The following is a 22,361-nucleotide window of genomic DNA, read 5'->3' on the forward strand; positions in this document are numbered from 1 at the left end:
AGAGGTAGTATTGTTATTGGATTTTTGGATAGAGCATAACATTGCCTGTATATTATCCTTTTTCAGTTTTGAATGTATAAAATGTTACATGAGCATTTGATGGTATTCGTTTGAAATTATAGAGTTTCAGCTTTATTTTTTAGTGGCTTTCCGTGTGGCAGAAGGTCGTGAAATTGATATTTGCATTACACTAGTACACTAGAGGGCGATGATCCGTTACTGCAAACTTGTAAGCGTCTTTACCGTTTCTTGAAGTATATGTTAATAGAAAACTTGGCCATCGTATAAGAGATTGACTAAAGTCATTCTAAATGATAAGGAAACCATTGCACATAAAATTAATGTAGTGAATAAGCACTTTTCTAGTGTACTCTAGGAATTTTGCACATCCACAAAACTGTCTTACTGTCTTTGATATAGGCTTTTTACCAAACGTATCATTAGCAGAAAGGAACATTTCCTTTTGCCTGAAAGTGGAACACTGAAATTGTCAAGAGCTTTACCTTGTTGAATATTGGGGAAAGGAGGAAAAAAACATGCCCTCCACATGCCTTTACAGCTGTGTGTCAGACCAGTCTGGAGAAGGTTTTCTTTGCTTTTGAAGGACAAGGTGAAACAAATTGGTGCCTGGCTCACTCATCATCTTAGTCGTGCTTGTTTCATTCTTTGGGGAGCAAATTTATATGCATTGCTTAAAACTAAAAGAATTTATGTTCTGAATGTTCTCTGTAGCCTAGATTTAGAAGGAATATTGTATATCCTTCATCTGACTGGATGCCTAATGTGACCGTAAGTATGGCCAAATACTACAGGAGGGTTGGGTGCAGCTGGTTCTTCTTGTGACAGGCCATATGTTTTTGAGGCCATATAGTATAAAACAGGGTGTGTATCTGTTCTCTGGTTGACACAAGAGCTCTGCTGTCTGTTGCAGAATGGCAAAATGTGAAAATCTTGCTCACCAACTGTGAGTGGGAATTTACATGTATTGTCCTAGGCTGTCCCCCATTCATTGCAGTGCTAGAGTGACAATTTCAATGCCAAGCAATGAAAATAGTTTCAAACATGAAAGGAGATGCATAAAAGGATTTCTTGAGGGATAAAATCATGTTTTATTCCTTTAATATATCACTGACACTAATGAAGTCAAAGTTTATTAAAACAAATTGGAACAATCCAGCAAAACTAATTGCAATTAAAACTTGTTTCTTTGAAAACTTTAAAACCTCAATTTTCAAATGCATCCACAATATCAGAATTATTTTATATGTAGATGCTTCTATTACTTATTTTAATTTTTTAAGTGTTATGTGATAATATGCAAGGCCTTTGATTTTACTGTAGTTATTGCACTTCTTACTATGGACTAGTAATACTGGCAAAAGAGTGGGGAAATTATTTTTGAGAGTGTGAGTTTGGATATGGAAAACCACAGACCATTACCTTGACCCTCTTCCAAGAAAACATGTTCATTTTAAATCCCATTATTTTTTAAAATTGTGTACCATCTACAGAGTACCAAATGTGAAAACCTATTTATATTTCTGTTTGTTTATTTAACATATGGCTCTTTGAGTTGCAATATCAGCAATTAGCTATGAACAGTGATGTTGGTATCATTCCAGACTGCGGTAGGTCTTGCAGTTTAAAAGTCTGAAGCCGCTCCCATGCTCTTTATTCCTAGAAGGACTAGAAGTGTCAGAAATATAGACACGCTTTCCCATGACGAAGACTTTGCTGGCCTTCTGCTCAACTGTTAAGCTGTGCTTTCTGTCTGCATATACAGGTATTGTAGGCTTATGAATAGCGTCAAACTTTATAGTTCTCATTTTGTTTCCTGTACTTGAGAGAAGAAAAGTGCCAGCAATGTAGGTTTTCCTTTTGTAATCTTCTTAATTTTCCTGGGAAAACTACATCCAGGCTTATATAGTCTAGTGGTATAATATAGGGTATTGTGACATTCTGTGTCATAGGTGTATCCGTTTAGCCTGTAATCTTTTTTTTGTTAATTTAACATTTTATAACAAATCATTGAAATGTAAATATGTTGGTCAGACAGTCCTGCATAAAGTTCTTTTTCTAAGCGCTATCACCATCATGGATGGTGCTGATTTGTAATTTATGTAAATATTTCCAAAAACGTAATAGTTATGTGAGTGCTTTGAATATATAGTTTATTTAATACTTTTTGTAAGTGAAACACGACTGTGCTATAAATAAATTTTTGTGGAAACTGAGTGCATTTTAAGGTCAGAAAGCTTTGTGTGCCTGCAGAAAAAACAGACTGGTAGTTAAAAAGGAATCCATGTTTTACTGACTCAGCTATGTAATATTCGAAAGTGAGGCTCTACAGGAATAATCACAGACCTCACAGTGAACCTGAACTTGTGGAGTTTAAATAATATTGCATACAAAAATCCGTCCCACATTTAATCTATAAATTAATGCCATTTAGACTCTAGAAGTGAACTATACTTTTAACATTTAATGACTGGTATGCTGATCGTACCAACAGATGCATATTAATATGAAGGTAACCGTAAAGCATTCTGAGAAATTCTCTTGGCTTTCTGAGATTTTATAACTCTTATGAGGTAGGGTAATGTTTTCAAGTTATTGTAAGGTGTCTTTAAAAGTAATTGTGAAGTAGAATAACATTGCTTATTAAATATTACTGTTCTTCGACACCTTGTGTAAGGTGCCACCACAATCACAATCCTTTAGATCTTGTGTGCATTAAAGTATGTGCCTGTTTTAATTCCTCTAAGTGTAAAGTGTAACAATGACAATGCTACAGCATGGTTTTAAATGTAACATTTTTTTTATTTCCATGAATTGCTAAAATTCAAATGAAAACATAAAATGTGTAGGCTTTATGTTTTATTCTCATAATTCTCCATCGACTCCATATATAGTTTTTTATTTTAAAATTTAGTGTAAAGAGATCTCTGCAATTGAAGAAAGATATTCCAATAATCCCGTATTTCCAGTTGGTGGAATTGTATTTGTTTGTGCCATTAATCTAAAATAGCAGTAGTGTATTCAGTTTAAATTCATATGCAGTTTTTTAATTGAATTATTTATTGATGATATTTTTCCACTTTTCCTATTATTTTTCTTTGATTACTGGCAGAGGTCGACAAAGAACAGTGCTTCAGCCCAGCCCGCGTGGCTGTTCCCTTAGTAACTAATGAAATATTCTGTTATATAAAAGTTTAATGACAGTAACCAGGTTACAGTGTGTCTGGAATAGGTATTGTCAAAGGTGTGCTTTGCATGTCATGTAACGTTCTGTATGGTTAGTGCTATTGACTTTAAAGTTAATTTTACAGGTGGCAGGTGGCTAGCTGAGTTGGATTTGTCAGAATATGTATGTGGATTGGAGGAGCATGTAAATCTCAGGGAAATAAGAGACAAAGAATTGGCTTGGTTTGATCTGACTAGGTTTTTTTTTTTACATCTAAGCCAGATAATGGGTCTCAGTTAAAAGGGGCTCTAGGAGAGCAGATACCATAGTTCCTACACACCAGCTCCCCATTTGGACTTCAGCAGGTTTGAGCCTCTCGGTTTGCTCATTAATATGCTCTTGATTGGCAATTCCATGACTAGACATGTGAAAACTCCTTCTTGGACTCTGAGGGCTTGATATAAAGGGTGAACTAGACATTAAAGGTTTGACTGATTATTCATGCTGGCACTGTATATTGATAAACAGTGCAATATGGACAATTGAAATTGTTCAATTTCTCTGAATACTCCAGAGATTTTTCAGATAGTTTATTGGCATAACAATGGCATTTTTGTGTCAGAGAGACTGAATTTACCCAAAAATTCTGAATGGCTCAGACGGCAAATTGGGGATCACATTTTGTAATCAGGTTGAACAAACATAGATCTTGTGGGTATACATATCAGTAACATATTTTGCACAAAGAGTGTAAAATTTACATTATTGCCAACATCGATACCAAGCACAATTAGAACAGGATAAAATGTTGAATTACCTAGATGCTTTTGTGTATCATTGCCATTGTTATAATTACTGATTTATTTGGATTATGCTCTTATCCAAAGTAATTTACATTTGTACCTGTTTAAATAGCTGGGCAGCAGGTCCTTTAAAGCTTTGCAGTTTAATCTCGGTTTTAAACATTAAAATTTACAGTAATTTTTAATAAGTTGATCTCATTTTATTTTAATTAACAACTAATAAAAGTGTTAAACTCTGTGCTGTGCTGCATTTTCACCCCAGTATTAAGTGTTGTAGTACTCTGTTGTTATAATTAATGATGTACTGTTTTTTGCTGTAATATTTAAACATCAAAAGAAAATATCAGAAATCATCGAGAAATGTTCATCATAGCCTTTATGCCTATATTGCATTATGCCTGTGGTGTTGTGGTATGGTTTTCTTATTTGTCCTTTATCTAAATTTGCAGCTTCACACAAATAGTAAACGTTTTTGAAGAAATCCTGCAGTAGATTTCTGAAAAAAAAGTATTTCATTGATAAACATGACAACTTTTGTAAAATACTAACTTTTGTCTAATTAAGCAGTTTACTGAAAGATTGCTCAGAGCAGAAGGTTTTATTTGGAAAATATGTAATCGTCAGGTTACAAAGTTCCTTTTTAAACACCTTTAATCTGAAAACATGTTTGAATAACAGCATGTGCCATTAACTTCAACACCATTTAAAATGTGTGGTCTAGATTCACTTCTAAAACTAAAGTAAAATAAACTTCATTTAGCTAACTTCATGTATTGTAGGTGCTTAACTGACATATTAAACTAATGACCTGTGGAGGGAGTACCCACCCCCCTCAGGTAATTAAGTACCAATTAAGGACCTCCTTGTCGGTCAACATTGCTTAAGGAGTGTGGTTTTAATAGACCATTGCAAGATTGCTTATTGTAAACTATAACTTCATGTAATATGCGTTTTGTCATTCATCATTTAAAGTGTTGAAAGTTTTTCAAAGGAGGAACTTTAGAGTACTGGGAATGGTTAGGTGTTTTTTTCTGTTGGAAGGGGTTATGAAATTTCAGGGTACTTTAGTACATGTGAGCAAAAGCATCTTTAGCATGGAGTAATGTTTCTTGAGGTTTTGAAATAAGTTTGTGCCTTCAGAGGTTTTGGAATAAGTGGTTTGGCATTTGTTAAAACCTTTTTTTATGAGCTAGGGAGAAAGGAAGGGTGAATGCAATAAGCATTGGTAACAGTGTGGAGTAGCAGTTAAGGCTTTCTAAACTGGAGAACTATGGGTTCAAATCTCAGTCACTGTTGTTGTACCCTTGAGAAAGGTACTTGACTACAATAAATGCTTCAGTAAATCCCCTGCTATATAAATGGCTTTCTGGGTTGTCATTGTAAATGAGCAGTTTATACTTAGACTTACATGTTAAAAAAATGGTAAATACTGCCATCTGCAATTAACATTTGTTATTTTAACACATAATGTTTTAAAATACTTTACTAATATATTCCATTAATAAAATTTGTAAATGGCATTTGCAACCCCTAATCGAATGTGTTATGAACAGTTTTTATCAGGATGATTCTGGACATTAAGCAGTGTTGTTAAAAGTAATGAAAGGTTATAAAATTCCTTTTAGTGAAATGAAAGTTAACAAAACGTGCACAGATGATATAGATACCCTTTTAAGATTTATAAACTGATTGTCTTTGGTTTGAATACAGAATAATGAACTTAACAGAAGCTTACAGGCTTACCATTCTATTTTTTTTTCAAACTCTCACACAGAATAGAAAGGATATGTTTAGTTTCATTATTTGTATTTTCATAGAAAAGACTGTTATAGAAGTATGAGTGATCCTTCATTCATGAAAATGAAAATGAAGTTAACCTTTTTGTGAAACAAATGCCATTTCCATTCAGTCATTGACAGGGAGAGATTGTTAAGGTTAAAGAGGTGGACCAGCTGGAAATACTGAGCGTCTCATTTGATCAGTCATTGATAAAGGAAAAATAATTTATTCATTATTAATTTACAGAGGAAAAAAATGTCAATGTAGGTAGTTTTGGTGCAACAGCTGCTTACTTTATTTGACACAGGATTGTCTGTCACAAACTAAACTTTATATATAGCAAAGATAGTGAGACTTCTTTTGTGTGGAGCCCATGCAAAAGATCTCCTTTATACAAATCAACTGGCAGATGACGGACAATGATGAAAATTTGATTCTTTGAAGTTATAATGGTCATTGAAATGTGTGAAATTCTGGCATTGAAAGGAGAATGGCTTGCAAGATTTTCAGTCCTGGGTGGCTGCTGGCAGCTTGCTGGGAGGTTTGTCTGTGTTTTGTCGCCGACTTCCCATCGCTTGTTTGCTAATTCCCAAAAGAATGGTACCAGGTTCACTAAAGGTCTTTGTAGGGTTCCCATTACCCAGGAATATGAATATATTTTAATGCCAAACCATCCCTTTTTTTCCTCTTTTTTTCCCTTGTGTTTATGATACAAACAGTTAATATTTTGTCAATGTAACATTAACAGCTAAATAATTTTGTTACATTGTTGCCCACATAATTTTCTGGTTTTTGTTGGTTTGGTTTGTCAATCAATTCCTTTTTTAAGTGGCCTAATGGAAGCAATTGTACATACCGATGTAAGTACTTTGACATTTTCAGCTGTGATTTTTAAAAGACAGCTTTATAATCTTTATCTGAATAAAACTTTACTTTTGACAAATCTTTAAGGAATGCAAATACAGAAATATTTTACTCCAAGTGTTTAATTATAAATAAGAACATTATTGCTGTTTACTCATAATGACTAATCTAAAACTTCTAGCTTTTTAACCACTACAGCCATAATTATTAGGATGTGTTGCAGCAGGGAGCATTGAGACTATAGTAGCACAGTAGAAAATAATGTAATCTAATCTGCTAATTAATATTTGGATGAAACTCAACTTAAAAATTAACAACTTTGTTACATTGCCACTTCTTAACAATGTGACTTGCTAAAGAATGGAATATTGCAGTTTGACTCAAATATAACAAAGCGCAGCAGACAGGCAGAAAGCAAATATCTTCTCTAATAAACTTAAATGGATTCTGGAGTAGCTGCACCAGTAAAGGTGATTTCCTCAGACGAGTAAAGATTATACTCTATGATTGGTCCTGGGTTACATCACTAACTGTCTGTGGCAAGGATTCCCCAAGTTAGTATACAGTAGGATTAAGCAGCCAGGGCCACAGAGTGGATGTGGTACTTGAATGTGGCACTGTGGATAAGGGACGTGCCTCTCCTCCAGTTGACAGTAAAGCCCAAGTACACAGCTGTGGCGTTTCTGACGTACAGTATACAATTATTAAGGTTTGAGGATGGCCATTTGCAGGAGTCTCCCTAAATGCAGAGTCTCCTTCTTCTCCCCTTTGTGCAGGCACAGTGATCATAGCTGTGAAGAAGACATCAAAAACAATTAACCATTCCAAGTCATGTAGGTATAACAAAAAAATAAGTGATGATTGGAAATAAAAAAATAAAACAATGTGTGGCGATTGAAAAAAGGTGGAACTCCAGAAGTATTTTTAAGAGATGCAGAGATAAGCTGTTTGTTGCAGATATATTCTAATATTCCTAATATGGTTTTCTGTTAAATTACTTTAGTGTAGACTCTTCAAGGCAAGTACTTTGGTTTTACCTGAGAAGCATGCATTATAACATTAGGATCTGTAAGAAATATAAAATTAGATATGACTGATGTAAAAGGTACATTTGTCGTGTTAAGTACTTCGCTAGCTTGATTTTTAAATGAAATGAGTGCAACTCATGCCAATTTAACTCAAGTCCTTATTACAAACTAATGGATGAAAATATCATTGGTTCATGTTCTATGGAAAAACATTCATGTACTAGAAGTGAAAGAGGGGTGGGTCTAAAACCATGACCTTGGTGACGATCTAAAGCCAACAAATGTTACCCCAGAGGTATTAGCACAGGTGGAAATAGGAAATGAGATATATTACATCGTTGTCAGTTCTTAGGAAAAAAAAACCTACCTCTTATCCTTTCGCAATAAATATGTTTAGATTGTAAGCCCTTTATGACTGCACAGGGGGTTTTGACATACACAAACAAACCAGAGTTGCATAGAAGCAGCAACTGTGCAGGCATTTACAACACAAGAAGAGACTTTAAGGGCACATGAATGTGCACATAAATGCAGTTCTTGGTAAAATAACCATTGCTTGGAACTGGTTCTAAGAAATGGCTGTTAATGTGTTCATGGAAGAAAAATGGTGTTGGGATTTGCAGATTGTGTACTTCCTTCTAGTTGTACATTTTTCTGTGTACGCTTGTTCGGTGTTTACTGCATATTGTTAAAAATATGAAGACAAAAATCCATTTTAAAAGTGATTGCATAATCGTCTTGTATTAATTCCTCCAGTGTATCTGGACTGTTATTCTTATAGTTGACAGTGAAGATGTATATGTACAGTATTTATTCTGTAAATGTACAGTATTTATAAGAAAAAAATAATTTAGAAAAAGTCAATTTCTGGGGGCTTTGAGTAAAGTCTCCACTTAATTAGTACTGTGAAGGGAATGTCAGCAAAGCTATGGGGAAACCAGAATGAGACCTACCATATTTGCAGCTGATTGTGGAATGCATATCAAAGTTGAGGAAAAATAACATAAATAACAGCCTTCATTTTGGTAGAGAGTTCTTGACACACTGTGGGCGGGAAAATTATTCAGCAATGAATTAAGAGCAAATCAGAGGCAGCTCTGTTTGTTCAAGAAAAGTGAACATGTGCCAAATTTTCATTCAGTCAGTGTAGAGGTTCCGAAGAGACAGCTGACTTATGTGAACAAAATGCCACATAACTTAGAGCTTACAGCTATCTTGATATGTGCAGAGCTTGTCAGATACTAATGTTATGTCTATGTAGAGATACTATGTTTGATCAAGATTTTAAACTGCAGGGGTTAATTTTATGGGCTTCATCTTGACAACCAAGAAAAAATAGAGGTCTGGTGGCCATTTTGCTTTAACATAGTTTTCATATATATTCATCTTTTTGAAAGCAGCATTACATGAACAAAGTTGGCTAAAATTGTTTTTGAGCAGGATCAGTTTCTGTAATAGACCACAGCTTCCAATGCATTTTATGACTTTGCATTAGTCCTGTCCAGAATGAAGATGTATGCTGGCCACTTTCTGAATACCAGCAGAATCAAAACTGAGGGAATGTATTCTTACAATTTCAAGGAGACTTCCAACTAATTAAAGTGATGGATTAATTAATGCTGATTGCCCATTAATGCTGAAATTAAATTTAATGTAACCCTTGTTTTCTGATTTGATCTTTGTTCTTATTAAATCAGTCAGATGCATGCCTATATATTTTTTTATTTTTGTGTAAGAGGTTATTGATGTGAGGTATTCTTTAACATGTTATTTTCCATCAATGTCTTATGCTTTTATTTAAATTAAGATTTTGATTTTGTGTATAATAATACCTAATGAATTGATGCCTATGTCCAGGAGCTCACTGATAGTGGAATAATGATTAGCCTGTTATACATTACTTTGTTCTTTTACTGAAAGTCAAGTTTTAAAACTAAATATGGCAAGTTTTTATTCTATCTAATCCCTCTATAAATGTGTTGAATCATTTATTACTCCTGATCTGAAGAGCAGATGTCATTCTTTATAAGTATGCAGAAAATGGCATCAGAATGTCTTCTGAAAAAAAATCAAACTTAAATTTGGCAGGAGGAAGAGCGAGAAAAGCTTCAGATTTTATAGCTCTGAGCTAGTCTTTTCAAGTATTATATAATTTTGTTGGAATCTGGAGTAAGCTCTAACCCATAGAAAAGTTGCTTAAAAGACCCGTCGTCTTGTCATTGGCGCAGATTCTGTGGGGAAAATGATCACAATAGAGTGTTGCAATGCATTTTAAATGTGTGAGAAATCAGCTTGTCTAGACTGAGAGAGAGCCCACATTCAATAGAAATTTTTGGGCTTCTGTGCCCTTTAGGTGTCAAGTATGTGATAGATGCCAAGCTTTTTCATAGTTTTTTTTGGTACACTATCTTTGGCTTAGACTCTAGACCTGCTACAGTAGGTTTTCTAAAAGCAATTACATCGCTTGAGTGTCAGATTTTAGAGCCCTCCTGCTTCCTGTCCTGTCAGTTCATTGCCAGCTTTAAACTATAATGACAAAAACAATCAATAAACAATTTCCATGTAGCCTGAAAGGATGGAAACTTTTGATGTAACCATTTTGTTAAATTAAACTGTGTGGACAAACTGGTAGCTGCACAAAAAAATCTTATGTTTATATAACATTTGCTTACAAACTGCACTAATCAAATCCCTGAGACAAGATTGAAAGTGATGCCTAAGTGAATTTGAAGATGCTTTAAATTTTTACCTGTATTCGGTAGCTTTTTCAGCCCATTTTTGTTTTTCTGTCTGAAATCTTTTTTTTTGTCCCATAGTGATTTGCTGCATTAACGTAGAATCTTATTGTGTGTAAGATTGAGCTGGTTGCATGTAATTCCACTTGTTCATTAGTGAAACACTGTAAAAATATTTTTTTAATCATGGTCTTGGCTTTTTTTGTCAAATGGAGAAGGCAATTTGCACTGTTCATTGTTCTTAATGTTTCACCTCCAAATAGTGTATAATTTAGGTATGTGCAAATATGTGTATTAATTAGTGCTTTTTATTAATCCATTAGTGCTAGTTTAAATGTAAAATCATTAGACGATTTAGCAATAGGAAATGTTCATAGTTTAGGCAAACATAATGTCCGTTATACCATTATTTATTACTTAATTATTCAGGATGCTATAAATCATGACAATCATTATTTTTGTTTTTTGTATTATTACTGTTATTGTTAATAGTAGAGCTATTGTTAAAATTCCAAGATAACATTGAGTGTAAGGCTAACATATTGATTTGTGTCAAGCACTCAAAATGTTATCATTATTCAGAACATGTGAGTTCAATTTAGCAAGTCAATTGTTTTGGTTAAAATTTAGAATGACTAACTGTGGTTCTTGAGAGCTACATGGCAGTAGTATTTTCATTTAGAATAAAATGGTCTTTAAGCTACTTCATTGAACAAAACGCCTGAATTAGTGGTCAATAAGAAATTGATGATTTAGGGGATGATTTAACCTGCTGGATTAGGACTATCCACGACAGTGTTGGTTACCCATCTGATCTGATAGATAGGGTTCTTATAGGTGCTTATGCAAAAGAATGAAAATGCTACAGAAGCAGAACCTTACTAAGTACAGGCTGTACAAATGATTTGATTTCTATTATGTATGCATATCAAATAACGTATTTCTCTTGCTCTACAACAGGAGTTCTGCCTAGCTGGGTAAAATGTAACATAATACTGTGTTAAAATGTACAGTATTTGATATAGCTGTCAACAGTTTTTATCTCTTTCTGGAAAATATAAAATTAAAGTTTATGAACTATATATGTCTATTCCAGAAATTATTTAAATTTTAAACTATAAATGCCTAATGTATTGCTGCTAAGTATTTTTTAGGTAGTGTTATAAATCCAGGGAACTGCTTTCAAAACTGTTTGCGCCAAATTCCTCTGCAAAACTGTAGACAAGCTGCTACAGTGCTTAGCAGACACACCTTAAGTTTTGACAGCCAATAGGTAAGAAAATGAGTGAAAGAGCCATTAGTTGCCAATTCAAATAAATAGTTCATCAGTGCCAATCCACAAATATTTGTATTTACTGTATATTGTGTCTGGATTTCAAAGATGTGCAGCATTTTTGTTCTGGTGTCTCTGTTGAACAGTTTTTAATGTCCGTTTGCTGTTAAATATTTATTTTTTTAACTACAGTATATGAACTTTAAAATGTCACCCTGTGCCATTTGGGGAAAAGTGCACATAAAGGAGGAGGGGCAACTTTTGCTTAATTTCCATTTAGTTAATGAATATAAAACAATGCCATACAAAGTTAATTAAGAAAGCAGTGTTCTAAACAACCTATTTGGCAATTAGTAAAATGGTTGTCATATTTTCTATAACATACACCAATAACTGACATCTTTGAAACCAGATCACAGAAAGAAAGGGGTCATTGTGCATATTTTGTTTCATGTTTTTTTCTCTTTTTTACATTTAAAAAGAACTATCTTCTCACTCACTATAGTATAAAGGAGGCCAGTGGGAATAGATCTACATGGCGGAAGTATACACAATGCACCCAAATGAGTCTGCATGCTTCAGTAAATCTTACTTTGATGAGCCTTTAAATCTATGGCAATGAAAGCTGAAAGAATGTTAAATGTCCTCTGATTAAGCAGTTAGCCATGCATGTAATATCAAGTAGATGGAGGGTTAAATCAGGTCATCAATGGTAGGTTTACCTCTAAAAAAATTCCCAGTACAAAAGAAATCTTTGTGTAAATGACGCTTTATAAGTTTGTTTCTAAAGTGGAATGCAGGTAATATAAACTTTCCTCAGGAACAAACTAGTACAAAAGAAATAGATTCAGACAAATCCGTTTCTTTACATGGTGTGAAAATGCCACTTTCATGTGTTTTATGTATTAGGGATCTGTGATCAAAATATAGTGCGTTTTGAAATATATTTTGTAATTGTACAGGTTGGGTCCTTGGCAAAAATGTATGATTTCTGGAAGCAGACTGAAGGAAGAGAAGTAATAGAAAGATAGATATAGAATGGGTGGCACCCACATGGATTGTGCCTGATAACAGAACAAATGTATCCCAAGTGAAAGAAAAAAAAAAATAACTGTTAAAAAATTAAAAAAATAAAAGGATCCAGTTAAAGGAGTACAGTGAAGATCGTATTAATTAGTAACTAACAAACAAGTAAGTTGGGCTGAATTGCCTCCTTCTCTTGTTAAAAACCTTTAAGTTCTTGTATATTTTAAAGGTGCAAGACAGTGTGTATAAGCAGTTGTTAATAAACAGTCACCTTGCTAATGTTTCTCCATGAACATACACTGTTTGCCTCTAATTTTTCGAAGTTCTTACAAATCTACTACATGTGCACAAGTGGAGTTCCTTTTTCCTTAAAAGTCCTGACGTGTAGACTATTACAGGCACAAAACTGATTAATTTACACAGTGGATTCAGTGTTAATCCAGTGGTACCCCACTGTAAAATGAATGAGAACGCCAGTATCAAGAACTTTAAAATGCTACTTGGAAACTTTGAAATACGGTGTGTTCAGTCTATTTATAAAGTGCCTCTATAAGCTTTTGTAATGCCTATATTTTACTTACACTTTTGGGCTTACAGTATCTCATTTATGTTTGCTTTTCTCTAATAATTTTTAATTTGAATCTAAAAAAATGAACCGTGGTTCATTTCTTATGAACATTATGGAAAGTTACTTTAACCAAGATTTAAAAAATTTAAAGACTTATTAAGTAAAGCTTTCTTTTTGCACACTATAAAATGAACTTATTTTTGTTGGCATCAGACAAAGCTAAGACTGGTGGTTGTGTTTTTAATTTATTCTTGATTGAATACGGATGGCATTTTGTGGTTTAAAGTATCAGTAGGTAAAATTACAAAGCTAGAGCCAGATCTGACCTGATTTAAAACTTCAATTAGATCTCCGTTCTTTCTGGCCTTGCTGTGCCCTTGAATATTTCTCAGTTCATTCAGAACCCAATAGTGCAACACGCCTTCGTACTTCAATCCAATTCAGGAAGCAGTTTGGCTTTGTCACTGTCCTTGAATTTCCCTGTTAATACCAATCATTTGTTTCTCACTTTCCTCAATGACCATTCCTTAATTGGTATAGAAATAGGGTTGTGACAGTGTATGTTTTAAAAAACATTTTTATGTCATTTGAACAACTTAGAAATAAATATTATTTACCACAATATTTACAAATCAGGCACTTCGTACGCACCCAGCGTACCCAGTTCACTTTACCTCCCCCCCAAAACTGAAACTGTCACCTGATGACAAAGATTTAATATCTAAGGTTTATTCATTTCTGCTTTTATTATATTGTCTGTAGTTATGTGCATCAAAAACTTTGTGGGAAAAAGACCTGAACATAGTTATACAAACAAATTATACAAACGGGCCAGTGAGAATCCATTTTAGTTCGGTTCATTCGTCCCTGATCTCTACAGACACCGTCTCATACAAATTAACATTATACACTACTTATATATACTGATGGGGAAAAAAAACTCAACATTTTATGGAATTAGATTACTATAGTTATAGCTTATGTACTTTCACAAAAAGTTGTCAGTTTGTTTTGAGCTCTCTGACCAGCAACACAGCTTGTGCAGTGAGGCATTGCAACTTGCCAATCACACAAAAGCTCATTAGGTGCACTTTTACCCAATGAGCAAGGGAGAGGGCCATTGGTATTCTGCAGGCAGGCATGTCATGTGCCAGCGTTGCCAGACACTATGGAGTAAGCCGCTCCACTGTGTCCTGACTGCATAGAAGGTTTCAGCAGACGGGCAGGACAGATGACCGTCCAAGATCCGGTCGCTCTCGGGTGACCACACCAGAGCGGGACCGACACATCAGACTGGTCCATCTGAGAGATCGTTCCACCCGTACTTCTGCTGACACCAGGGCCAGACAGAGGCTGTGATGGACTCATCAGCAGTGACATCAGGTCCTCTTCATGGATGAGTCGCTCTTCAGCCTTTTCCACGCAGACAGGAGGGCCAGAGTATGGAGGAGGAGGTGTTGCTTTTCTTTTTTCCATCAGTATACATCTAAATCTAGGATTGATTTTTTTCACCCTAACTTTAATCTGACATGTGACACGTGTGCAAGCCCCTGCTATTCTCATACAGATGTTTTGGCCTTGTCCTAGGCAGGTTCATTTCTTGTCCTCCATTTAGGACACTTTCTGTCATATTACTCATCTTGAAATTAAAGACACTCCTGTAATTGCTGATTTTGGTGTGCCACCTGATAATCTCTCCCAATCAAGAATACAATCTAACAGTCTGGCTTTTGCAACTCTCCTTGCAAAGTACCTGACTCTTTTTATAATCATAACTTTTATCTATAAATCGCCTTTTCAAACTCAAGCACACAGTACATAGTGATAAAGAAAACCATACACAAAAGTGCAATGAAAAATAAACATTAACATACATGATAGAAATAGTGCAGTCAAACATAGGCCCTAGTAAAAACATGAGTTTTGACTTTAGATTTGAAGAGAGACAAAGAATTTGTCTCTTGAAGAGTCAGAGGAAAGATATTCCATAACAAAAGAGCAGTGACAAAAAAGCACAGTCACCAGAAGCCTGAGATTTAGTGCTGGGTACAGTGAGCAAAATACCAGCCTCGTGGTTTTGCATTGGACAAATAACAAAAACATAAACTATTAATACAAAATGAGAAAAACCATAACAGAAGTGGCTACCTATGGAAAAGTTGTTGAACTTCTAGTCAATATAAGGAAACAACTAAAAACACAAAATATTAGTCACTAATGATCTTCTAATAGCTTCTGATTCTGGTTCTCTTTCTATCCTCATTTTTCTTGATCTCAGTGCTGCTTTTGACACTGTTAACCATTACTTACTTTCACTTCTTGAGACTGTTTGGAGTTTCTGACACTGCTCTCAAATGGTTTAAATCTTACCTCACTGATCGCTGTCACCTTTTTTCTCTCTTGGTGGAATAAATACTTTTCTGCATTTACATGTTTCCATTTGGTCAGCTTTTAAGATCACATGGCATCAACTATCATTTCTATGGTGACAATACTGAAATCTACATCTATACCAGACCTGACACTGATGTGGCTGTCTTTATTCTATCTGATTGCATCTCCGACATTGAAACATGGATGACTCAAAATTTCCTTCACCTAAACTGTGACAAGACTGAAGGCATGCTTTTTGGCACCCCTCATCAACTTTGTAAAACAATGCTGTAACCCTTTATGTGGATGGTACTGTACTTGAACTTCAGTCTAAATTGAAAAACTTGGAGGTGATATTTAATTCAGGCTTGACATTTGACCCAAATTTGCAACACTGTCGAACCATCTTTTTTACACATCAAAAATGTTATTGCTCACTGTGGCTGAAAAGCTGATCAACACATTTGTCTTCTCCCGAATCGACTACTGTAATGCTCTACTCAACCGGTATCTAAATCCACATTGAACAAACTCCAGTATGTCCAAAATTCAGCAGCCAGAATCCTGACCAGGTCTAGTGCAAGTGATCACATTACTCCTATCCTGGAGTCCTTGCACTGGCTTTCTGTCATTTTTTGTGTCGACTTCAAAATCCTCATGCTCACCTATACGGTTCTGCATGGCTTGGCACCTCAGTACCTGTCTGAGCTATTATTGTCCTACTCCCCACCCTTGCAACTTGCTCTGATTCTGGTCTTTTATCTGTCCCCCAAGCCCATCTACACTCTATTTGTGATGGGGCCTTCTACAGTTATGCCCCAAAGCTCTGGAGCTCTATCCCCAAGGATATCAGAGAGTCACCTTCTCTAAACTTCTTTACACTTCTGTTCCTACTGTATTCAGTACCCCCCATCCACTGTCTTCTCCCGTTGTGCATATGTTGTATTTTTTATTGTTGTTGTCATTCTGTAAAGCACTTTGAGAAGACACCTTCTTAATTATCATTAAAAGCATAGTGTTTACATTAATAGATGTTATGTTAAAATAGTATAATGCATTAATAAGGCCTAATTTATTGTGTACAATTATAGTCAACATGTTATTAAAAAAGCTATTGATGCTCTGGAATTGGTGCCAAACAAAATCAACCAGATATATTATAGAGCATAAGGGGATGCTACAACAATGATAAGCTGAAGGAACTAAACCTTTTTATTCCTAAACAGAGGTGATTACGAGGTGACCTGATACAAGAATTCAAAATTGTCAAAGGAAGAAACCTAGCAAGCTTCTGCAGAATTCACAATGAAACATGAACTTGAGGACAAGTCGAAACTGTTGAAGTGTGTTAAAGTTGACGAAGTATGGGAAAAGCTACCGCACCCAGCTATGGTTTTGACGGGATGTCCTGACTTTTCTGAAGAAATACATCTGATTCTGATTAAATGGATCAGTTATCTGCTAACTACTGAGCTAGATGGGTATAAAAGATGTCCTCTCATTTGTTACTGTTCTTCTGTCATCATGTTGTTTTTAGGACATTACACCCTTGACTGGTGTACCCGAGGAACATATAAAAACCCGTAAAGTGCGCATCTGTGTTCCTGCCCGCAATGCCATGCAGTCAGGAGCAAATAACACTTGGAAGTGGAGACTGGAGTTTGACACCAGAGAACGCTGGGAGAACCCTTTGATGGGCTGGGCATCCACGTATGATTCTTTCTTCTTTACCCACAGGAGTCGTGTGGCTTAAGAAGTCATATTTTGCACTTATATCTGTTGTGAAGGGTTTCTTTCTCCTTAATAAAGCCTGTTAAATTGAAGCCTGTTTTTACACTGTTACTGTTTACAACCGAACATTTACATTTTATCTCATAGAGACATTTGTATCAACAGGAATTCTTTTTCTTTCAGTTACATAAACATAGGCACAGCGTAGAAGACAAGCCTTTGGACTTGGATACGTATCAGTCCAAGTCCCAGCAGACAATGCTGTTGTATCTTACTCTAGTTTATCCAGTCATCCTAGCTGTATAAGTGAGAACCCGCATTGCTGGGTGATATAGCATTACTTGGTCTATACAGGGGAGTTGCATGCTTTTTAGTCCACTTATTGCTACAGAAACCATCTTTGGCCCTATGAGCGGCTGTGGTTTGGCATTAATCATTTTTTATAAATAAACATTTTGAAGTATGTTCTCTTATATCACTCATTTTATTTCATTATTGCCTATGCCTCTTTTTATTGACATAGTTTTATATTTCCTGTGTATTTCGATCTTTGTTGTGTGTTTCAGGGCTGATCCTTTGTCCAACATGGTCCTGTCTTTCAGTTCAAAAGAAGATGCAATTGCCTTTGCAGAAAAAAATGGTAAGTGGCAAAACAAACAGGGAAGACATTGAAGCAACCCTTTAATGTTAATGTGTAATGGTTGATTTAATAGTTATTTTCATCACATTTTTGTAAATATGACCAAGATCATTTTGATTTTTGAAGTTTGTAAAGAGGTTTCTAAGTAGTACAGAAACTGTTTCTGAAAAGCTATGTAAATGTTTCAAACCACGTCAATGCCTCACTGAGTAATTACAGTACACAACTAAGTCAACCTATAGCTCCAAATTTGATATCCGTAAAAAAGCTTAAAACACTTTAAGCTAATAAAACACTGGGGTTTTATTGTGAATATGTTCAAATCATTAGAGTAGCTCACAGTTTATCAGAATATCCCCACCCTGTGTAGATGAAAGCTGAAAAATAGGCCATATAAAGTATTCTGATCATTTTTGCGGCTACAAATTACTGACTCAAATGGCATTTTGTAAATTAAATGTGTTCCCCTGGTGACAAACTATTTATTTCTACCATTAAAAGACAGAAAGAAAGAAACCTACGTACAAATCAGCATGTCCAGAATAGTATGACTTGGTGGAGTGTACAATTTATAGACAATAATACTACTTGTTTTTCCACTGGCACACATGGGCATGAGCACTCAGCAAGCTTCAAAGTGGTTTTCTCAAACCTGTGAAACTCTAGCTGATCAGACTGTATAGATCTGGGTCTGTAGTAAGCAGGCCAAATGATTTGATTGATCACATTGCTTCAGTCATTGCACAAGAGGGTGGTGTTTTACAGAAGAAAAGTTCAGCCCTGGTCTGTAGAAGAGTACACTCTTTTTATAGTATTTGAGCACATTCCTGCATTCACGAAGAGCTGAAATCCTCAATCCAAACTGGAACTGAATATGCACAAATTAGTTTCAATTAAAAAGTGATGAACATAGGATATTAAATCTGCGTTTTGAGGCGGCGGGGTGGAGGGGAGGTTATTTTGGATAATAGAAAAGATCCATAAATGGAAATCTTTATACACGCTTGGATTCATAGCTGTCTGTCACCTTATAGGAGAACTTAAAACATGTACAGTATAAGGAGTAAGAAACCATACAGTTGGTATTGTGACTTTCTTGCCTTGCCATGCATCAGTAAAAAATGCAATTAAACAGGCACCTACAGTCTACCTCAATAACACAAAAGAATTTGGTGCAGGTGTTCCAAAAATATTAGCAAAATGAAATTCTATGGGTGGAAGGTGAAAAAAAAAATTGGCACTGAACAGTTTATATCAAATTTCTGAATCTACATAGTTCAAGTATGTGTTCAACACTAAAGCTCTGGTATTCATTAACTTTTGTAAATTTGGTCTCAGATTTTCAGCATATCATCTAAAACATCATTATTTGTCAGAAATGGTTTCCTTTAATTTAGCCAAAACCATGGCCATGTGCTCAAAAGGGACAACACAATCACTTTATATTTATATAGCAACTTGTATAAATTTGCAATTCAAGTGCTTAAAGGGGGTCTCTGTTATACATTGGAGTTCGGACAAGAAAGTCGTGACTTATTGTGAAACGAAATACATAGGAACATTTTTCCCCGTAAGAACAGCATAAATATGGCAGGTAAGGGACCATAAGAATGTCAGTGTGACTTTTATTGGGACTGTAATAGGAGCCTTTTCCCATAAGAATAAATACAATAGGGATTAAGTGTGTGTTTTGCTATTCATATACAGTACATTATTGTGCATGTACATGTAATCTTTTTTTACCCTAACCTATCAGTCATTTTTATCTTGATATACCACTCATTTAACATAATTTTAAGCATTTTAAGTGACATTTTAAGCAAAAATATCTTAACCAGTTGTGTCGTTTACATGATCTTATCTACAGAAGTGGACAAATTGTGCTTGAATGTTAATGCTATCGCAGGTTCTTTATGTTCTGTCACTTTTACTACACTTGGGACTCATTACACAAATGCCAAAATAAAATATGATAAAAGTTGTCATCACTTGCATTCAATACCAGCTACACAAAACACGAGACACAAGACTTTTTCTAAATGAAATTAAATATGTCGAGAATTATGCAAGCAATTTTTGGCCAAATCCCCATAACATGTGTGGAGAATTTTTAGTTATACCCCAATGTTAATTCAAGAATACCTACTGTGCAGTCCATGGACAGTGACACAATTTTTGCTGTTTTGGCTCTGAACTCCAGAACATTGGGTTGGAAATAAAACAAAGGTTACTTCTTTAGTTGTTAGTTACTTGTTAATTGATTCGAAGGATCTCATCCACCCATCTCTTTAAAGAAGCCAGAGTATCAGTTCCAACTACAGTATTGTGGAGCTTAGTTCTTTTTCCAACAACCATTTGAGTAAATAAGTACCTCCTGTCCTAAATTTCAAAATATACTTCCATGAAGTTGTCACTAGTGCCCTCTGGTTTGTACTTCAGTGATCATTTTGAAGATGTCCACTGTGTTGACGTTGTCAATGTCTTTGAGAAATTGAAATATTTGTATCATGTCTCTTTGTAATTGTCTCTGTTCGAGACTAGAAACGTTAAGCTTCTTCAGCCTGTCAGTGTAGGACATTCTGTTTAGCCCCAGAATGTGTTTGCTACTAGCTAGACTGTTTTCTAAGCAGCAATATCTTTTGTAGAATGTTGTTACCAAAATTGTGCACAGTATTCCAATTAAAGCCTTATTAGTGTTTCATACAATTTTAAAATACTCGCCTTTGAATTAAATTCTGTGCTTTTACCTATATATATTCTAATAATGTTTAATATTTTAATTGCTTCCTCACATTGATGTATGTATGATGTCAACATAAACACCCAAATCTTTTTCATAGTCTCTTTTAGCTCTAGGGTTTAAGATTTTTTCATTTTTTTAGAAGGTGCATAAATGTCATTTAAGATCTTTATTCTTCATTCAAGATCTCATTATGTTGAACAGATCTAAAGAAAAAAAATAATATACTGATTTGTCTGTTATAACAATTTAATCACAACTTAACAGGATTCACTTTAATGTAGCACAGACACCCCACCCTCCACCAAAAACACTCCCAGTCCTCCTTCCCTAAACTTCAGAGATAGACAAAAAAATAAATTCTGTCATCTACCATCTAGTGGTGTGAATGCATGTTTGATACATTGTTTTGAAATTTAAATGCTGGTTGCCTTGAGCAAGCTCTAATGTTTTTGTTTTTGGATATATGTTTTGCTTTTTGTCTGTAGGCTGGAGCTATGATATTCAGGAGAAGAGGAGGCCAAAGCCAAGGTCCAAATCCTATGGTGCAAACTTCTCCTGGAACAAAAGGACAAGGGTGTCCACGAAGTAAACTGGCCATTGCTATCTGTCTGGCTATGTACAGTCAGCTGTGTTATATTTATAGATGTGCGTAATAGCATAATCTCTTAATAAAATGACCTTTAAGCTATTGTCTTTTGTTTGGTGTCCTTTCTGTTTAAACTTAATACGAAGAACCATTGTCACTATTTGTTCTTGAAAATGTCATCTGATTTCATCTTCACAAGTACACTGTATTTTTTAATTAGATTAAAAAGTATCTGACCGATCTCTGCATTAATCACAGCAACATTCATATCTGGCTTTTTACTGTATATGTATCTGTTACACAGGTATTTTTACCCCACAGATTTTTATGTTTAGCTTTCTGCCCACCTTACCATTGATATAAATGGGTTCAATAAATCTTAACAAAGGTTTTTAGATCATTGTATGACAGCTGGACCATAAGTCAACATGCTAACATCTCCATTTTGTCTAACGTTCAAAGGGACTAATTTATTAAATAATAACAATAAAAACAGGCCTCTGGCTATTTAAGCAAAGATCTGGTGCTCAAAATTTAGAATAATGACCCTGAAAGTCTAAATTGCCACTTTAGTTTAAAATTAACTATTACTTTTCAGTACTTGATTACTTTTAATACTTTTAGCTGAAAATGTAAATTTTTCCAAAATGTGTAGAACTAGCTGTTAATTCATATTGAGTTATAAAAGGGCAAAATTGAATAAGAATTTTTCCTTGGCTTTAAGTTTGTTGGTATTAGACCATTGGCAATTCTAGATTTTCTATATATTTCCATATTTTCTATATAATTTTTAATTATTGTTTCTAATCTAATATATTCCCAAATAAAATAAATTGCATGTGCTGGTATGGTGAGAGATGACAATGTTTTTTGTTTCACATATTAAATAGTAGTAATAGTTTCAGAAATATTGTTTTTCACTTTTCAATGTCATTAAGTTAGATTGTGATGAGCTTTTTGTGTAATTTTCTGTGACATATTTTGAACATTTTTATACAAAATGTTAAGTGTAGAAAGTTTATTTCAGA

General features: G+C 34.7%; 1 protein-coding gene across 1 annotated transcript in view; it reads left to right on the forward strand.

The window, feature by feature from the left end:
* ndufs4 (NADH:ubiquinone oxidoreductase subunit S4) overlaps positions 1-21,435 on the forward strand; it is a 45,277-nt gene extending 23,842 nt beyond the window's left edge. Inside the window, exons 3-5 of the mRNA XM_088910906.1 lie at positions 17,171-17,343; positions 17,931-18,004; positions 21,233-21,435. Coding sequence (XP_088767032.1) covers positions 17,171-17,343; positions 17,931-18,004; positions 21,233-21,336 — 351 coding nt within the window. The 3' untranslated portion in view covers positions 21,337-21,435. The remainder of the gene's footprint in view (positions 1-17,170; positions 17,344-17,930; positions 18,005-21,232) is intronic.
* Positions 21,436-22,361: the final 926 nt, after the last annotated feature.

This window comes from Atractosteus spatula, chromosome 3, assembly GCF_055471065.1.
Source record: "Atractosteus spatula isolate fAtrSpa1 chromosome 3, fAtrSpa1.hap1, whole genome shotgun sequence".
Taxonomy (NCBI): domain Eukaryota; kingdom Metazoa; phylum Chordata; class Actinopteri; order Semionotiformes; family Lepisosteidae; genus Atractosteus; species Atractosteus spatula.